At 43.2% G+C, this 18,920-nt stretch overlaps 1 protein-coding gene across 1 annotated transcript in view; it reads left to right on the top strand.

Moving 5' to 3' along the window:
• Positions 1 to 839: 839 nt before the first annotated feature.
• The window catches only part of igfbp3 (insulin-like growth factor binding protein 3), a 33,749-nt gene continuing 15,668 nt past the window's right edge, over positions 840 to 18,920 (top strand). Inside the window, exons 1-3 of the mRNA XM_029707843.1 lie at positions 840 to 1,317; positions 8,760 to 9,040; positions 11,404 to 11,523. Of these exons, the coding sequence (XP_029563703.1) occupies positions 954 to 1,317; positions 8,760 to 9,040; positions 11,404 to 11,523 (765 nt within the window). The 5' untranslated portion in view covers positions 840 to 953. The remainder of the gene's footprint in view (positions 1,318 to 8,759; positions 9,041 to 11,403; positions 11,524 to 18,920) is intronic.

Here is an 18,920-nt window from a genome sequence, read left to right as displayed (position 1 = left end):
CAGCAGGAAAACCACTGGTACAGCCAGCAGGAAAACCACTGGTACAGCCAGCAGGAAAACCACTGGTATAGCCAGCAGGAAAACCACTGGTACAGCCAGCAGGAAAACCACTGGTATAGCCAGCAGGAAAACCACTGGTATAGCCAGCAGGAAAACCACTGGTATAGGCCAGCAGGAAAACCACTGGTATAGCCAGCAGGAAAACCACTGGTACAGCCAGCAGGAAAACCACTGGTATAGGCCAGCAGGAAAACCACTGGTATAGCCAGCAGGAAAACCACTGGTATAGCCAGCAGGAAAACCACTGGTATAGCCAGCAGGAAAACCACTGGTACAGCAAAGGGAAACTGATTCAGACCATATCTAGTGTTCTGTTTATGTGAAAAACTCTAACCCTATGGGACCGGTGTCCCAACCTATATTAACTTTAGTCCTGGACTAAAAACACTTTCAATTATGAATGTAGCATACGTTTTGGCCCAGGATTAGGCATAATCTGTGTCAGGGAAACTAGTCCTATATGTTTCACATTTTACTTGGCTCCTAACTCTAAATTAAATAAGATTATTACCTGCCTTAATCAATTAAAATACAACAAAATAGTAGGCCTATATACTAAACATTGTGTACAAAGTGATAGTTACACAATAAATACTGTAAATTCATCGAATAGGCCTAATCCACCTGTGAATCGGTTCTAAACCGTTATTAATGTCATTCGCGAGCCTGTGTCGTCAACGTCTGCGGTTCCTCTGGATCGGGGCTCTCCGTTTACATTATTCATACGGAGGGTGTGACTTGTTGGCTCTTTTTCCCGCCTGTATAAAACGACAAGTTCGCTTAAAAGAAAATACAGATGGAGAAGTCTAGCCGGTTCGCTGTGACACAGAGAGTCCCCTTAAGCTTACGTGACAACTCGCATACTGTCCCTTTGTGACCAGCTTATCGGCAGAATGCCCGGTCTATGCGTGCTTTGTCTCACTGCGGTGCTCGCTGCATTCACCCGGTTCGCGGAGACCGTGGGACCAGTGGTCCGATGCGAGCCGTGTGACGCCGGGGCTCTTATGGAGTGCAAGCCGCTGCCAAAAGACTGCGCAGAGAGGGTGCGGGAGCCCGGCTGCGGGTGCTGTCTGTCGTGCGCCCTTGCTGAGGGTCAGGCGTGTGGAGTGTACACCGGGCGCTGTGGCTCCGGGCTGATTTGTCAGTTCCAACCCGGGGAGACCCGACCACTGCAAGCCTTGCTAGAGGGAAGGGGAGCGTGCTCCAGCGCCGCGTCCAAAAAACTCAACACCTTTCTGCTCCCCGCGCAGAAACAAGGTAAGCGCCTCACAGTTCTAAATGTCGCTCTTTCTATGAAGGTTCTGAGCTGGGTTGGTCTGTTTCTGTTAGAGAACCACTGTAGTCTTAGGGCTATAGGCTGCGGGTTGATGTTGGTGTGACTCATGCCAACATTTGCGCACGTCATGGGTTACTTAGGCTTACTCATTAAATATCGATGTGGGTTAATTTGTGGCAATCGGCAATAATAAGACACTCGGCGGACTGTGGCTGCCTTGTGGCCGGCTCTCCATGAGTGCCGGACGGTATGCCTCCCTCTAAGTGTCCGGTGCCCGCTACAAATAGCAACAGTGGCCCTGCGGCGGTTCAGAGAGGATTGACGCTTAATAAGATTATGTGCATTACAGTGCACATAAGGGGTTAATAAAATGTTGGGTATTGTACATTAATGCTATTAGTATCGAATCAGTGTTTTTTTATTTGCAGTGTGAGGTTTAAGTATATAGCCAATATGTCAATACGTTTTGCGCATCGTAACCTATTGCCAACATATCCATGGCGCACAGTATATATGGGCCATATAGTAATTAAACAATAGAAAAACGCATTGAAATTCATAATGTTGTGAGCTTTCTTTAGTTGAACAATTTATATACTCTGTTATTGGGTGTGAAATGCACCGTTGGGTTTGAATGGAACCTGCGCAACTATTTTAGCCCGTGGCATTCACTCCATTCAGCCACTCGGCTCGCTAAGGCGCGCGCCACCATATGCCAGATAGTAGTCGTTGTTCTTTTGAGGACGACATGCTGACTCTCAATACCATATACTGTGTGCTATCTCGCGCTCTGCACACACACGCACGCACGCACGCACGCACGCACACACACACACACACACACACACACACACACACACACACACACATCTGGCTGCCCCAACCCAATCGTTAGTGAATGCCACATATGTGTATCTTTAGCTGAAGTAGATGAGCAAAGATTAGCGTTTTGTGAATGACGAATTTGTTATGTCCATAGGCCTACTCTCCTTTCCCAAACGCACAGCTTTGACATCGGGACATGCAAATACGCCTGACACACACACACACACACACACACACACACACACACACACACACACACACACACACACACACACACACACACACACACACACACACACACACACACACAAACTAATATGGACCTGGCACACATATCACATCCATGTGAAGCCATACTTCCTCCACCTTGCATTATTACGAGGAAAGAGGGGAAGGCACTGTTTCACTCTGCCCCCTGTGGTGTTGTTGTGTGTTTAGTGGAGGTTGTGTCAGCCCACCAGGCGTTGGTGTGTGTTTTCTCCTCCTAGTAATTTGGCTTTGCCACAGTGGTGTGTGGTGAAGCAGTCCACTGTCACATTGTCACACACAAAGGCTATTGTTAGCAAGGTCTGTCACTTTTAAACAGCAGTCTGGCCTGCCAAAAATAGTGCACTATATTCACTGTAAAACATTTCCTGTGCTTTTCTAAGGTAACTTAGAGGCAGCCAGTCTCCTGTAAGTTATCAAAAGGTACAATATGTTACCGTAACATATTTTACGGTATCCAATACTTTTCCTGTAATAATTTTACTATTGTTCTTATGGTAACTCACAGGAAACTGTCTGCCTGTAAGTTGCCGTGAAATAACAGTACAGCGAGTTACTGTAATCCTTTTATGGTAATTGTAATGTATGAATGAATGGATGAATGAAGGAATGAAGTTCATTGAGGGAGATGGGGATTGTATTTTACAGTATTTTACCGTATATTGCATGGGATTGGTGCAAGCAATGTGTTTACATATGACATCATATCAATGAATGCCAGTTTGGAAGCCTTTGTCAAGACCTCTAGAAGTACAAGTGATATTAAATTCCACATTTTGGTATTTTATATCACTTGGACTTCTAGAGGCCTTGACAGCAACTACAGGGCAAAACAGACCAAGGACATGGCAAATGCTCAACCATTAAAGGTCTGTGACTAGCTGCCACTCCAATCTGTCCTCTGTACACATTTAAATGATGTGGCACTACTACAACACATACTCACATACAAGGCATGACTCAAAATATGTAAATGAGTCAGAAACAAGAATACTGTGCACCCACTAGTGGTCAAAAGGTTTGTGGTGCCCGAAAAATACAACATTTTCCCACAATGCACCATAATTTACAGCATGCTGCAGTATAATGCATTACTGTATTTTATTGTTGATAAATGTACACATTTACGATATAAATCACAGTTTTCCTATTACAATGTAATATACTTTACCATTCATTTTGTAAATCATATAAATATTGTACACACCTTGTTTGGTTGGTTCAGTTTAGACCTTGATGTCTCTCAATCCAATTAGTCAGAAGTGTTTGAAAACGTTGCTAGTTGCCAATCCCACAGTGCTGTCCAGTGTTGACTGCTAGCTATAGGCCATTGTCCTTAACAATTCCAGACCAAACTGACCCTAAAACAGCCTCTAGGCAACCGTACCGGTCTTTATCACATTGTTGTGCACTGTGATTAGAGTTACTGAGATGCCCTTTGGGCCCTGCTCAAAAGTAATGAACTATATTGGTAAAAGGTTGCCATTTGGGAGGCATTCCAAGAATTTAACAAGGCCTCTCCTCTCTCTTTCTCTCTCCCTCTCTGTATGTCTCTCTGTCTTTCTCTCTCTCTCTTTCTTTCAATTCAATTACATTTCCATTTAAGGGCTTTATTGGCATGGGAAACATACGTTTACATTGACAAAGCAAGTGAAATAGATAATAAAATGTTTTAGAGTAAACATTACACTCACAAAAGTTCCAAAAGAATGAAGACATTTCAAATGTCATATTATGTGCAAATAGTTAAAGTACAAAAGGGAAAATAAATAAACATAAATATGGGTTGTATTTACAATGGTGTATTGTAAATACTGGTTGCCACTGGTTGCCCTTTTCTTTTGGCAACAGGTCACACATCTTGCTGCTGTGATGGCACACTGAGACATTTCGCCTAATAGTTATGGGAGTTTATCTATGTTTTATTTGTTTTCAAATTCTTTGTGGATCTGTGTGATCTGTGGGAAATATGTGTCTCTAATATGGCCATACATTTGCCATGAGGTTAGGAAGTGCAGCTCAGTTTCCACCTCATTTTGTGGGCGGTGTGCACATAGCCTGTCTTCGCTTGAGCACCAGGTTAGCCTTTCTCAATAGCAAGGCTATGCTCACTGAGTCTGTACATAGTCAAAGCTTTCCTTAAATTTGGGTCAGTCAGAGTGGTCATGTGTTCTGCCACTGTGTACTATCTGGTTAGGGACAAATAGCATTCTAGTTTCTTTGTTGATTCTTTCCAATGTGGCAAGTAATTATATTTTTGTTGTCTCATGATTTGATTGGGTCTAATTGTGTTTCTGTCCTGGGGCTCTGTGGGGTCTCGCTCTCTCTCTCTATCACTCTCTCTCTCACTCTCTCTCGCACTCTCTCTCTCTCGCACTCTCGCCACTAAGTTGTTTACCCCGCTGCCATTAGACAAACAGATTTCATAAGATGTTTATCAGAAAAAGTAATAGGAGAGGTTTTTGCATATAAACATTGATGTTTTTCAGGCATCCTTATGCAGTGCCTTTCGGAAAGTATTCAGACCACTTGCCTTTTTCCACATTTTGTTATGTTACAGCCTTAATCTAAAATGGATTAAATAAAACAAATCCTCATCAATCTACACACAATACTCCATAATGACAAAGCAAAAACAGTTTTAGAAATATTGCAACTGTATTAAAAATAAATAACATTAATACCTCATTCACATAAGTGTTCAGACCCTTTGCTATTCATTTCAAAATTGAGCTCAGGTACGTCCTGTTTCCACAGATCATCCTTGAGATGTTTCTACAACTTGATTGGAGTCAACCTGTGGTAAATTCAATTAATTGGACTTGATTTGGAAAGGCACACACCTGTCTATATAAGGTCCAACAATTGACAGTGCATGTCAGAGCAAAAACCAAGCCATGAGGTCGAAGGCATTGTCCGTAGAGCTCCGAGACAGGATTGTGTCGAAGCACAGATCTGGGGAACGGTACCAACAATGTCTGCAGCATTGAAGGTCCCCAAGAACACAGTGGCCTCCATCATTCTTAAATGGAAGAAGTTTGGAACCACCAAGACTCTTCCTAGAGCTGGCTGCCCGGTCAAACTGAGCAGTCGGGGGAGAAGAGGCTTGGTCAGAGAAGTGACCAAGAACTCGATGGTCACTCTGACAGAGCTCGAGAGTTGTGGAGCTGTGGAGATGGGAGAACCTTCCAGAAGGACAACCATCTCTGCGGCATCCACCAATCAGGCCTTTATGGTAGAGTGGGCAGATGGAAGCCACTCCTCAGTAAAAGGCACATGACAGCCCGCTTGGAGTTTGCCAAAAGGCACCTAAAGACTCTCAGACCATGAGAAACAAGATTCTCTGGTCTGATGAAACCAAGATTGAACTCTTTGTCCTGAATACCAAGGATCACGTCTGGAGGAAACCTGGCAACCTCCCTATGGTGAAGCATGGTGGTGGCACCATCATGCTGTGGGGATGTTTTTCAGTGGCAGGGATTGGGAGACTAGTCAGGATCAAGGGTAAGATGAACGGAGAAAAGTACAGAGAGATCATTGATGAAAACCTGCTACAGAGCACTCAGGACCTCAGACTGAGGCGAAGGTTCACCTTCCAACAGGACAATGACCCTAAGCACACAGCCAAGACAACACAGGAGTGGCTTCGGGACAAGTCTCTGAATGTCCTTGAGTGGCCTAGCCAGAGCCCAGATTTGATCCCGATCAAACATCTCTGGAGAGATCTAAAAATAGCTGTGCAGTGACGCTCCTCATCAAACCTGACAGAGCTTGAGAGCATCTGCAGAGAAGAATAGGAGAAGCTCTCCAAATACAGGTGTGCCAAGATTGTAGTTTCATACCCAAGAAGACTTTAGGCTGAAAATCACTGCCAGAGATGCTTCAACAAAGTACTCAGTAAAGGGTCAGAATACTTATGTAAATGTGATATTTCAGTTTTTATATACGCTTTCAAAATGTAAAAAAAAAGTGTTTTAACTTTGTCATTATGGGGTATTGTGTGTAGATAAATGAAGAAAAAAATACTATTTAATCCATTTTAGAATAAGGCTCTAAAGTAACAAAGTATAGAAAAAGTCAAGGGGTCTGAAAACTTTCCGAATGCAGTGTAGACTGGGCTCTCTCTCCCCTTGGATCCTTTCTACTTATTTCTGGTTTTTAGGAGTTGGTTGAGGTGATTTGTCTGGTTTCAAGGTGAAGGGTGACGATGGAGAAGCTGTATCTATTCTGCAGCCATTTTGTTGTTGTTTTTTATGTTCTTGTTTACGCCAATGATGACATTATTGATGTTTATGTTGTTGTGTGCATAATGTACCCCGTCCCTCCCTGCCCACCACTCCGCAAGACAATATCTGCTTCTACTTAATCCTTACAACGTGTGTGTGTGTGTGTGTAACTGCATGTGTGTGTTCATATAAGTGTATGTCTGTGTTTTTGTGTGTGTGTGTGTGTGTGTGTGTGTGTGTAACTGCATGTGTGTGTTCATATAAGTGTATGTCTGTGTTTTTGTGTGTGTGTGTGTGTGTGTGTGTCTTTGCCAAGACCAGTTGGATGTGTTCAGCCCACTGCTGGCCTCACGATTCCAGGTTCAAACCCAGTGTTGACATTCTTTCCCTGAGTGCCTTCAGATGGTTATCTGCACAGGGCCTGTGTGCTAATGGCAGCCTATTCCTTATGGGCCCTGGTCAAAAGTAGTATAGGGAATAGGGTGCCATTCGGGATGCAACCATACTGTCCAGCATAGCACACGACCTCATGTGGCTCTGGTCAATAATAGTGCAGTAGGCAATAGTAGTTCTGGCTGACCCTGATCATATGGTGGATAGTTCGTCCCTTTCCTATATTAGGGAGCAATGTTTAAATCCCCCTCCTCCCCCTCTTCTCCCATCGCCTATCTCCCCTTCTGACCCGGTCAGGTGGTCTGGACTCTGCTATGTCTTTAACGATTTGTCAGGAATCTTTGCCAACTACGTGGTCTATAAATATCAGGAGCGAGCGACTGACTTCCTCTCGCTTTCTCTCTCTCTGCTCCCCCCCTTGTCTGTCTGTCTCTCTCTCTTTCTCTCTCTCTCTCTGCTCCCCCCTCTCCCTGTCTCCCTGTCTCCCTGTCTCCCTGTCACCCTGTCTCCCTGTCTGTCTGTCTGTCTGTCTGTCTGTCTGTCTGTCTGTCTGTCTCTGTCACTCACTCCCTATGTCTCACTCTCTCTCTCTCTGCTCCCAAAGAATGTGAAATGGAAAAACAAAAGTGAAATATACAATGAAGAGTGAAGAGTAAACATTACACTCGCACAAGTTCCAAAATAATAGAGACATTTCAAATGTCTTATTATGTTGTATTTACAATGGTGTTTGTTCTTCACTGGTCACCCTTTTCTTGTGGCAAAAGGCCACAAATCTTGCTGCTGTGATTGCATACGGTGGTATTTCACCCAATAGATATGGGAGTTTATCAAATTTGGATTTTTGTTTTCGAATTCTTTGTGGGTCTGTGCAATCTGAGGGAAATATGTGTCTCTAATATGGTCATATATTTGGCAGGAGGTTAGGAAGTGCAGCTCAGTTTCCACCTCATTTTGTGGGCAGTGTGCATATAGCCTGTCTTCTCTTGCGAGCCAGGTTTGCCTACGGCGGCCTCTCTCAATAGCAAGGCTATGCTCACTGAGTCTGTACATAGTCAAAACTTTCCTTCATTTTGGGTCAGTCACAGTGGCCAGGTATTCTGACACTGTGTACTCTCTGTTTAGGGCCAAATAGCATTCTAGGTTGCACATTTTTTTGTTAATTCTTTCCAATGTGTCAAGTAATTATCTTTTTGTTTTCTCATGATTTGGTTATGTCTAATTATGTTGCTGTCCTGGGGCTCTGTGGGGTCTGTTTGTGTTTGTGAACAGAGCCCTAGGACCAGCTTGCTTAGGGGACTCTTCTCCAGGTTCATCTCTCTGTAGGTGATGGCTTTGTTATGGAAGGTTTGGGAATCGCTTCCTTTTAGGTGGTTGTAGAGTTTAACAGCTCTTTTCTCTCTCTCTCTCTCTCTCTCTCTCTCTCTCGGGACCTAGAACAGCTTGCGAGGCACTGGTCTCAGTCTCATTCTCAGGTCATTATAGTGTTTAGACTATTTCAGACTCGCCAACTCTGGAACTCTGACAGTATCCAAACACACCATAATCTTGGTAAAGATGTTCCTGAAGCTAACGTAATGGTGTTCCATCTCCTTGCCAATGCATAGACCATCCTCTATGACAATCTAACAACACACACTCATCCTCAAGCTTTTTGGACTTTATTTGAAAACTTTTCTAAACCATGACATCACTTCCTGTTGTTTTGACAGAGAACACAAGCGGGGAGCAGGCCGGGGCAGGGGCTGAACGGCGTGCCAACGGCACCGTGACGACGACCACAACGGTGGCGGTGGGCGCGGTAGGTGTGGAAGGCGGAGGTGGTGGACATCGGGGGGCGATAGAAGCCAAACCGCCACTGCACACCAAGCTAGACGTGATCAAGAAGGAGCAGAATAAGAAGAGCCAGAGCTACAAGGTGGAGTCAGTGTCTGGGGGAGTCATCTCCGACATGCACAACTTCTCCCTGGATAACAAAAGGGAGACCGAGTATGTAAGTAATGACTATTTCCAGCACCATGGATAAAGAAACTTAACTAATACCTACCACCACCTATCTCTCACATACTGTACAAATGACCTTACCAAACACAGATACACACGCACACACACACACGCACACAAGTTCCCACCCCTCCCCTCATCTTTACTGAAACACACACTCACACTCACTATATGTCTATCTTGTGGTTTGTTATATTTTCATCATGTGTTTGTTAACATACATTTATTTACATTTATAGTGTTATTACAGTGATATTGAGATGTAAATACATTTCTAATACATTTACACTGACCTATATATATATATATATATATATATATATAGTGTTAATGCAGGATTTTGCTGTGTTATTACAGTGTTATTACAGGGTTAGTACAGTGTTATTACAGAGTTAGTACAGTGTTATTACAGTGTTATTTTAGGGTTAGTACAGTGTTAATACAGGGTTAGTATAGCATTATTACAGGGTTAGTACAGTGTTATAACAGTGTTATTAGAGGGTTATTACAGTGTTAGTACAGGGTTAGTATAGCATTATTACAGGATTAGTACAGTGTTATAACAGTGTTATTAGAGGGTTATTACAGTGTTAGTACAGGGTTAGTATAGCATTATTACAGGATTAGTACAGTGTTATAACAGTGTTATTAGAGGGTTATTACAGTGTTAGTACAGGGTTAGTATAGTGTTATTACAGTGTTATTACAGGGTTAGTACATTGTTAGCATAGTGTTACTACAGGGTTAGTACAGGGTTATTACAGGGTTAGTACAGTGTTATTACAGGGTTAGTATAGTGTTAGTACAAGGTTAGTACAGTGTTAGTACAGTGTTATTACAGTGTTAGTACAGGGTTAGTACAGTGTTATTACAGGGTTAGTACAGTGTTATTACAGTGTTATTTTAGGGTTAGTACAGTTTTATTACAGGGTTAGTACAGTGTTATTACAGGGTTAGTAGTTTTATTACAGGGTTAATAGTTTTATTACAGGGTTAGTACAGGGTTAGTATGGTGTTATTACAGGGTTAGTACAGTGTTATTACAGTGTTAGTACAGGGTTAGTACAGTGTTATTACAGGGTTAGTACAGTGTTATTACATGGTTAGTACAGAGTTAGTACAGTGTTATTACGTGGTAGGTACAGTGTTATTACAGGGTTAGTACAGGGTTAGTACAGGGTTAGTACAGGGTTAGTACAGGGTTAGAACAGTGTTATTACAGTGTTATTACAGTGTTATTACAGGGTTATTGTAGGGTTAATACAGTGTTATTACAGTTTTAGTACAGTGGTTTTACAGGGTTGGTACAGTTTTATTACAGGGTTAGTACAGTGTTATTACAGGGTTATTATAGGGTTAGTACAGTGTTATTACAGGGTTATTATAGGGCTATTACAGTGTTATTACAGTGTTAGCACAGGGTTAGTATGGTTTTATTACAAGTGTTATTAGAGAGTTAGTACAGAGTTAGTATAGTGTTATTACAGTGTTGTTACAGGGTTGGTACAGTGTCATTACAACTTTATTAGTGTTATTACTGTGTTATTACAGGGTTAGTACAGGATTAGTACAGTGTTAGTACAGGGTTAGTACAGGGTTAGTACAGGGTTAGTACAGTGTCATTACAGTTTTATAAGTGTCATTACTGTGTTTCTACAGGGCTAGTACAGGGTTAGTACAGTGTTAGTACAGGGTTAGTACAGGGTTAGTACAGCGTTAGTACAGTGTTAGTACAGGGTTAGTACAGTGTTATTACAGGGTTATTACAGTGTTATTACATGGTTAGTACTGAGTTAGTACAGTGTTATTACATGGTTTGTACAGGGTTAGTACAGTGTTTTTACAGGGTTAGTACAGGGTTAGTACAGTGTTATTACAAGGTTAGTACAGGGTTAGTACAGTGTTATTACAGGGTTAGTACAGGGTTAGTACAGTGTTATTACATGGTTTGTACAGGGTTAGTACAGTGTTATTACAGGGTTAGTACAGTGTTATTACAGTGTTATTACATGGTTTGTACAGGGTTAGTACAGTGTTTTTACAGGGTTAGTACAGGGTTAGTACAGCGTTATTACATGGTTAGTACAGGGTTAGTACAGTGTTATTACAGGGTTAGTACAGGGTTAGTACAGGGTTATTACATGGTTTGTACAGGGTTAGTACAGTGTTATTACAGGGTTAGTACAGGGTTAGTACAGTGTTATTACATGGTTAGTACAGGGTTAGTACAGTGTTAGTACAGGGTTAGTACAGGGTTAGAACAGTGTTATTACAGGGTTATTACAGGGTTAGTACAGGGATAGTACAGTCGTTAGTAATGTTTTACTGACGTGTTGTGTGCTGTCTGTGCAGGGCCCATGCAGGAGAGAGATGGAAAGCATCCTGAACAGTCTTAAAATCTCCAATGTGCTCAACCCCAGAGGCTTCCGCATCCCTAACTGTGACAAAAAGGGCTTCTACAAGAAAAAACAAGTGAGAACACGTGCACTTGCGCACACCTAACAAACCCCATTTGTTGTTCGTAGTGAGTCAGCAGGGTGCATTTATCTGTAACGTTAGCTGTAATACCAGGTTATTATTGATGTTGATAATGTTGTTGATGTTGCTGTTGTCAAGGCAACGTCAAAGAAGGCCGTGGGGGGCCTGGGCGAGATTTCTTTCCGAAGCCTTTTTAGTGAGTGAGTGAGTGTGTGAGTGTGTGTGAGTGTGTGTGTGTTGGGCGGGGCTTGTATTACTGTCCTCGTGGGTACCGTAAATCCCCAAAAGTCCCCACAAGGATAGTAAAACAAGTAAAATGCTCCATTGTGGGGACATTTCCCAGGTCCCCACGATGACATAGGCTTTTTTAGGCTTGAGTGTTAGATTAATAACCTCTTATGGACCCCTTAAGCACGAATCCCGCTCGAATCCCGTTAGCGGGATTGATTTGACAACATCCAATGAAATTGTAGCGCGCCAATATTATGAATATCAATATTCAACCTTCACGAAAATAGAAGTGTAATACATCAAAATAAAACTTAACTTCTTGTTAATTCAGCCGCTGTGTCAGATTTCAAAAAGGCTTTAAGGCGAAAGCAAACCATGCGATTATCTTAGGACAGCGCCCCGCATACAATCTCAAATGTCTCAGTGACACAATGTCTCAGTGACACAATGAATGGTTGTTTTGTTCGATAAATTCCTTCTTTATATCCCCAAAATATCCATTTATTTGGCACGTTTGATTCAGAAATACACCGGTTCCAACATGACTACAAAGTATCTAATAAGTTACCTGTAAACTTGGTCCAAACATTTCAAACAACGTTCCTAATCCAACCTCAGGTATCCTAAAATGTAAATAAACAATCAAATTTAAGACGGAATAAACTGTTTCTAATACCGGATAAAAACAACGTGAGGCGCGCTCCAGTTCACGCACAACAAAAGACTAAAGCCCTTCAGAGTGACGCCTACAAAGAACAGCCCAACTTCTTAATTTCTCAAAAGAAAAACATCAAACAATTTTTAAAGACTGTTGACATCTAGTGGAATCCATAGGAACTTCAATCTGGGCCCTAATAAATCAGATCTCCCATAGAAAACCATTGGAAAACAGTGACCCAAATTTTTCTTCTTCCCTGGATGGATTGTGCTCGGGGTGTCACCTGCCAAATCAGTTCTGTTATAATCACAGACATTATTTTAACAGTTTTAGAAACTTCAGTGTGTTTTCTATCCACATCTACTAATTATATGCATATCATAGCTTCTGGGCCTGAGTAGCAGGCAGTTTACTTTGGGCACACTTTTCATCCGGACGTGAAAATACTGCCCCCTATCCCAGAGAGGCTTGCAATTAGGGTTAGAGGTAGAATTAGGGTTAAGGGTTAGGTGTTAAGTTTAGGGTTAGGAGTTAGGGTTAGGGGTTAAGGTTTGGGTTATGGTTACATTTTGGGTTAGAGTTAGGGTAAGGGTCAGGTGTAGGATTAGGGGTGAGGGAAAATTGGATTTTCCATGGATATCAATTCTAGGTCCCCACAAGGATAGTAAAACATATTCTGTGTGTGTGTGTGCGTGCGTGCGTGCCTGTGTGCGCGTGGTGTGTGTGTGTGTGCTGGGTCAGGATGGTCTCTGAGTCATGGTGGTGTTAATTGACATTTTGTATTTCTCAGAATTGTATCTGTGAATATGCACTACATGACCAAAAGTATGTGGACACCTTCTTGTCGAACATCCCTTTCCAAAATCATGGGCATTAATATGGAGTTGGTCTCCCCTTTGCTGCTGTAACAGCCTCCACTCTTCTGGGAAGGCTTTCCATTAGATGTTGGAACATTGCTGAGGGGACTTGCTTCCATTCAACCACAAGAGCGTTAGTGAGGTCAGCACTGATGTTGGGCGTTTAGGCCTGGCTTACAGTCGGCGTTCCAATTCAGTCCAAAGGTATTCTATGGGGTTGAGGTCAGGGCTTTGTGCAGACCAGTCAAGTTCTTCCACACCCATCTCAACAAACCTTTTCTGTATGGACCTCACTTTGTGCAGGGGGCATTGTCATTATGAAACAGAAAACAACCTTCCCCAATCTGTTGCCACAAAGTTGGAAGCACAGAATCATTTAGAATGTCATTGTATGCTGTACCGTTAAGATTTCCCTTCACTAAAATTAAGGGGCCTGAACCATGAAAAACATCCCCAGACCATTATTCCTCCTCCACCAAACTTTACAGTTGGCACTATACACTGGGGCAGGTAGTGTTCTCCTGGCATCCGCCAAACACAGATTGGTACGTTGAACTGCCAGGTGATGAAGCGTGATTCATCACTCCAGAGAAAGTGTTTCCACTGCTCCAGAGTCTAATAGTGGCAAGCTTCACACCACTCAAGTTGACTCTTGGCACCGCACATGGTGATTCTAGGCTTGTGCGGCTGCTTGGCTTTGGAAACCCATTTCATGAAGCGCCGAACGAACAGTTCTTGTGCCGACATTGCTTCCAGAGGCAGTTTGGAACCCGGTAGTGAGTCTTGTTTGGAGAGAGTGTATGTTGGTGCTGTAGCCTACTAGCACTATGGCATGGTTTCTATTTGGTGACCTTTGGCCTACTAAGATGTTCTCTTAGAAACATGTGTCCCTCAGACGACTGGATGCGAGTTTATATAAACCTGTATGTGCTGTGCCAGCTCCTGCCCCACACAGTGTAGGGAGATAGAGTTAGAGGGGTGCAGGGGAGATAGAGTTAGAGGGGATCAGGGGAGATAGAGTTAGAGGGATGCAGGGGAGATAGAGTTAGAGGGGTGCAGGGGAGATAGAGTTAGAGGGGTGCAGGGGAGATAGAGTTAGAGGGGTGCAGGTGGAGATAGAGTTAGCCTGTCTGGGCCAGTGGGACGCTTGCGTCCCACCCTAATCAACAGCCAGTGGAATCGCGTCACGCTAAATGCAAAACCTCATAAATGCTATAACTTCAATTTCTCAAACATATGACTATTTTACACCGTTTTATAGATACACCTCTCCTGAATCGAACCACGTTGTCCGATTTCAAAAAGGCTTTAAAGCAAAAGCAAAACATTAGATTATGTCAGCAGAGTACCCAGCCAGAAATAATCACACAGCCATTTTCAAAGCAACTAGCATGCATCACAAATACCCAAAACACAGCTAAATGCAGCACTAACCTTTGACAACCTTCATCAGATGACACTCCTAGGACATCATGTTACACAACACATGCATTTTTTGTTCGATAAAGTTCATATTTATATATAAAAACAGCATTTTACATCGGCGCATGACGTTCAGAAAATCTTTTCCCTCGAATGCTTCCGGTGAATTAGCGCTACAATTTACAAAATTACTATTCGAAAACATTGTTAAAATGTAATATTGTCATTCAAAGACTTATAGATTAACATGTCTTGAATGCCATCGCTTTGCCAGATTTAAAAATAACTTTACTGGGAAATGACACTTTGCAATAAACAACTTGGTATGCACAGAAAAAAAGTCTAGGCTATAAATGTTGGAGCCATCTAGGTCCATAACAAATGTAGTTTTGTTCAAAAAAGTTAATAATTTATGTACCAATAGTGTTAGCGCGCTCCGAAGGCTAGTGAAAATGTACCGTGTGAGTCTGACTTGTCGTCAGGAATGAGCAAGAAATATATATTTAAGTTCGTTCAAACATGTCAAACGTTGTATAACATAAATCTTTAGGGCCTTTTTCAACCAGGGCTTCAATAATATTCCATTGGGACGGTTGCATTGTTTTTCAAAACGTTTCGAAAAGGGAGAGTACCCATGGGTGCCGACGTCACAATGGTAATGGCCCATCCCCTGTGACCAATATCAACAGCCTCTCTTTGGCTCAGTTACAACCATAGAAGACTCAAACCACTTTGTAAAGACTGGGGACATCTAGTGGAAGCCATAGGAAGTGCTAAATGATTCACAAGCCCCTGTGTGTTTCAATGGCAAATGTTTGAAGTGATATCCACACATCAGATTTCAGTTTCCTGTCAGGATTTGTCTCAGGGTTTTGACTGCCATATGAGTTCTGTTATACTCACAGACACCATTCAAACAGTTTTAGAAACTTTAGGGTGTTTTCTATCCAAATCAAACAATTATATGCATATTCTAGTTACTGGGCAGGAGTAGTAACCAGATTAAATCGGGTACGTTTTTTATCCGGCCGTGCAAATACTGTCCCCTATCCCCAACAGGTTTTAAAGGGGTGCAGGGGAGATAGAGTTAGAGGGGTGCAGGGGAGATATAGTTAGAGGGGTGCAGGTGGAGATAGAGTTAGAGGGGTGCAGGGGGGAGATAGAGTTAGAGGGGTGCAGGGGAGATAGAGTTAGAGGGGATCAGGGGAGATAGAGTTAGAGGGGTGCAGGGGAGATAGAGTTAGAGGGGTGCAGGTGGAGATAGAGTTAGAGGGGTACGGGGGTGATAGAGTTAGAGGGTGCAGGGGGGAGATAGAGTTAGAGGGGTGCAGGGGAGATATAGTTAGAGGGGTGCAGGTGGAGATAGAGTTAGAGGGGTGCAGGGGGGAGATAGAGTTAGAGGGGTGCAGGGGAGATAGAGTTAGAGGGGATCAGGGGAGATAGAGTTAGAGGGGTGCAGGGGAGATAGAGTTAGAGGGGTGCAGGTGGAGATAGAGTTAGAGGGGTACGGGGGAGATAGAGTTAGAGGGGTGCAGGGGGGAGATAGAGTTAGAGGGGTGCAGGGGAGATAGAGTTAGAGGGGATCAGGGGAGATAGAGGTAGAGGGGTGCAGGGGAGATAGAGTTAGAGGGGTGCAGGGGAGATAGAGTTAGAGGGGTGCAGGGGGAGATAGAGTTAGAGGGGTGCAGGGGGGAGATAGAGTTAGAGGGGATCAGGGGAGATAGAGTTAGAGGGGTGCAGGGGGGAGATAGAGTTAGAGGGGATCAGGGGAGATAGAGTTAGAGGGGTGCAGGGGGAGATAGAGTTAAAGCGGTGCAGGTGGTATTGAGATAGAGGTAGGGGTGCCAGGAGTGTTGAGGTAAACCCTTTGAGGTCAATGTTTGCGGTCAGAGAAGACTTATGACCGGGAAACACAGTGAATAGGAGACCGTGTGAACCATCTAGGGTGACAATACTAAGCAGAAAGGAGGGTATGGAGAGGAAGAGAGGGGTTAGACAGAGGGGGAAGAGCGGAATTAAATGTGCACAGTCATGAAAGCAAGCTGTTCAAGTCAAGGGTCCCCTAGACTAAAATAATAATCCTGTCTGCAGAGGCTGTGTGTGGTGTGTGTGTGTGTGTGTGTGTGTGTGTGTGTGTGTGTGTGTGTGTGTGTGTGTGTGTGTGTGTGTGTGTGTGTGTGTGTGTGTGTGTGTGTGTGTGTGTGTATAATGTGAGTAGCCCAGAAGATAGACGAGGGGGGGAGCCATACCTGAGAAGGCTGCAGTGAAGTCTAAATTTAGTTGCAGTTATATGAATTGGCTCAGTGTACCAATGAAAGCCAAGCATGCCTTACCCTGTCCCACTCACTGACTCACCCCCCCCTTCTCTCTTTCTCTCTACAAGTCATCTCCCCCACTCTCTCTACACCTTCCTTTCTCTTCCACTCCCGTCTATTCATTCACCTGGTCTTTCCCACCATCTTCCTCCCTTCTCTCCTCCCTTCTCCCCTCCTCCCTTCTCTCTTGCCCTTTCAGTCCATCCATCCTCCCACCTGGTCCAACTTTGTTGGGTGGATAAGGAATCTCCTTGTCACGGAGGGTAGGGACAGGCTTCAGTGGGTATGTGTGTTTGGACACACCCCCTATCCTCCCCACTCCGCCTCCCTCCCTCCCTCTCTTTCTCTTCCCCTGCATCCATCTATCTCCCCTCTGTGCCCCTCCCTCCTGCAATCCCTCCCTCCCTCCCTTCCTCGCCAGCAGAACCAGGCTATAAGGTCTGACTCATTGAGCATGGCTCAGAATGCGTTCTGGAAGCATACTCTGTTGCTGGCCACAATGGCTTTATAATAACTGACTACCCCCTCAGGGACAGAAACAGATATTTTCATTCTGTCTCTCCCTGTCCCTGTTTCTCCCTCCTTCTCTCTCTTCCTCCATTTCTCTTTCTACCTCCATTTCTCTCTTCCTCAGTTTTTTTTGCTGGGTAATGAATTACAGTCTGTTTGGCCCGACTATCTCTCTCTTTTTTCTTCTCCTCAAATCCATCCTTTTTATTTCTCTCACATACTGCTATCTCTCAATATATAATGTTGCTATGCATCTCTCGCTCTACCACCACTACAGTTGATTTTCTCTTATGGTCCTATCTTTTTACACTACCTGTTGAATGATTCCCTGTACATGCATAACCACAGTGCTACAGTCCATCTACGAGGCAGCAGAGCAGTCTCTATCACTGTTGAATGTATGCCTGTGCTTGTTTCAGAGTGGCTGCACTTAGCCCTGCTTTATGTAGAAAAGCAATATCCTGTGTGGGCCAGGAAGGCCCCCCCCCCATACCCCTTGACTTAATCCACATTTTGTTGTGTTACAACCTGAATTCTAAATGGATAAAAACAATTATATTATTTCTTACCCATCTACACACAAAGTGAAAACATGTTGTTAGACATCTTTGCAAATGTATTGAAAATTAAATACATAAATATCTAATTTACATAATTATTCACACCCTTGAGTCAGTATTTTGTAGAAGCACCTTTGGCAGCGAAGAGCTTTCCACACCTGAATTGTACAATATTTGCCCATTATTCCTGTTTAAATTCTTCAAACTCTGTCAAGTTGGTTGTTGATGATTGCGAGACAGCCATTTTCAAGACTTGCTGTAGATTTTCAAACAAATATAAGTCAGAACTGTAACTAGGCCGCTCAGAAACATTCAATGTCGTCTTGGTAAGCAACTCCAGTGTAGATTTGCCCTTGTGTTTTAGATTATTGTCCTGCTGAAAGTTGAATTTGTCTCCCAGTGTCTGTTGAAAGCAGACTGAATCAGGCTTTCCTTTAGGATGTTGCCTGTGCTTAGCTCCATTCAGTTTATTTTTATCCTAAAAAACTCCCGATGACAAGCATACCCATAACATGATGCAGCCACCACCGTGCTTGAAAATACAAATACAGTGATGTGTTGTGTTGGATTTTTCCAAAACATAACGCTTTTTATTCAGGACAAAAAGTAAATGTATTTGACAAATTTTTACTTAATTGCCTTGTTACAAACAGGATGCATGTTTTGGAATATTAGTGTTTCCTTCTTTTCACTGTGTCATTTAGGTTAGCAAGGTAGAGTAACTACAATGTTGTTTATCCATCCTCAGTTCTCTCATACCACAACCATTAAACTCTGCAACTGTTTTTAAAATCACCATTGGCTCATGATGAAATCCCTGAGCAGTTTCCTTTCTCTC

This window comes from Salmo trutta, chromosome 22, assembly GCF_901001165.1.
Source record: "Salmo trutta chromosome 22, fSalTru1.1, whole genome shotgun sequence".
NCBI lineage: Eukaryota > Metazoa > Chordata > Actinopteri > Salmoniformes > Salmonidae > Salmo > Salmo trutta.
This window is presented reverse-complemented; position numbering and strand designations above follow the sequence as displayed.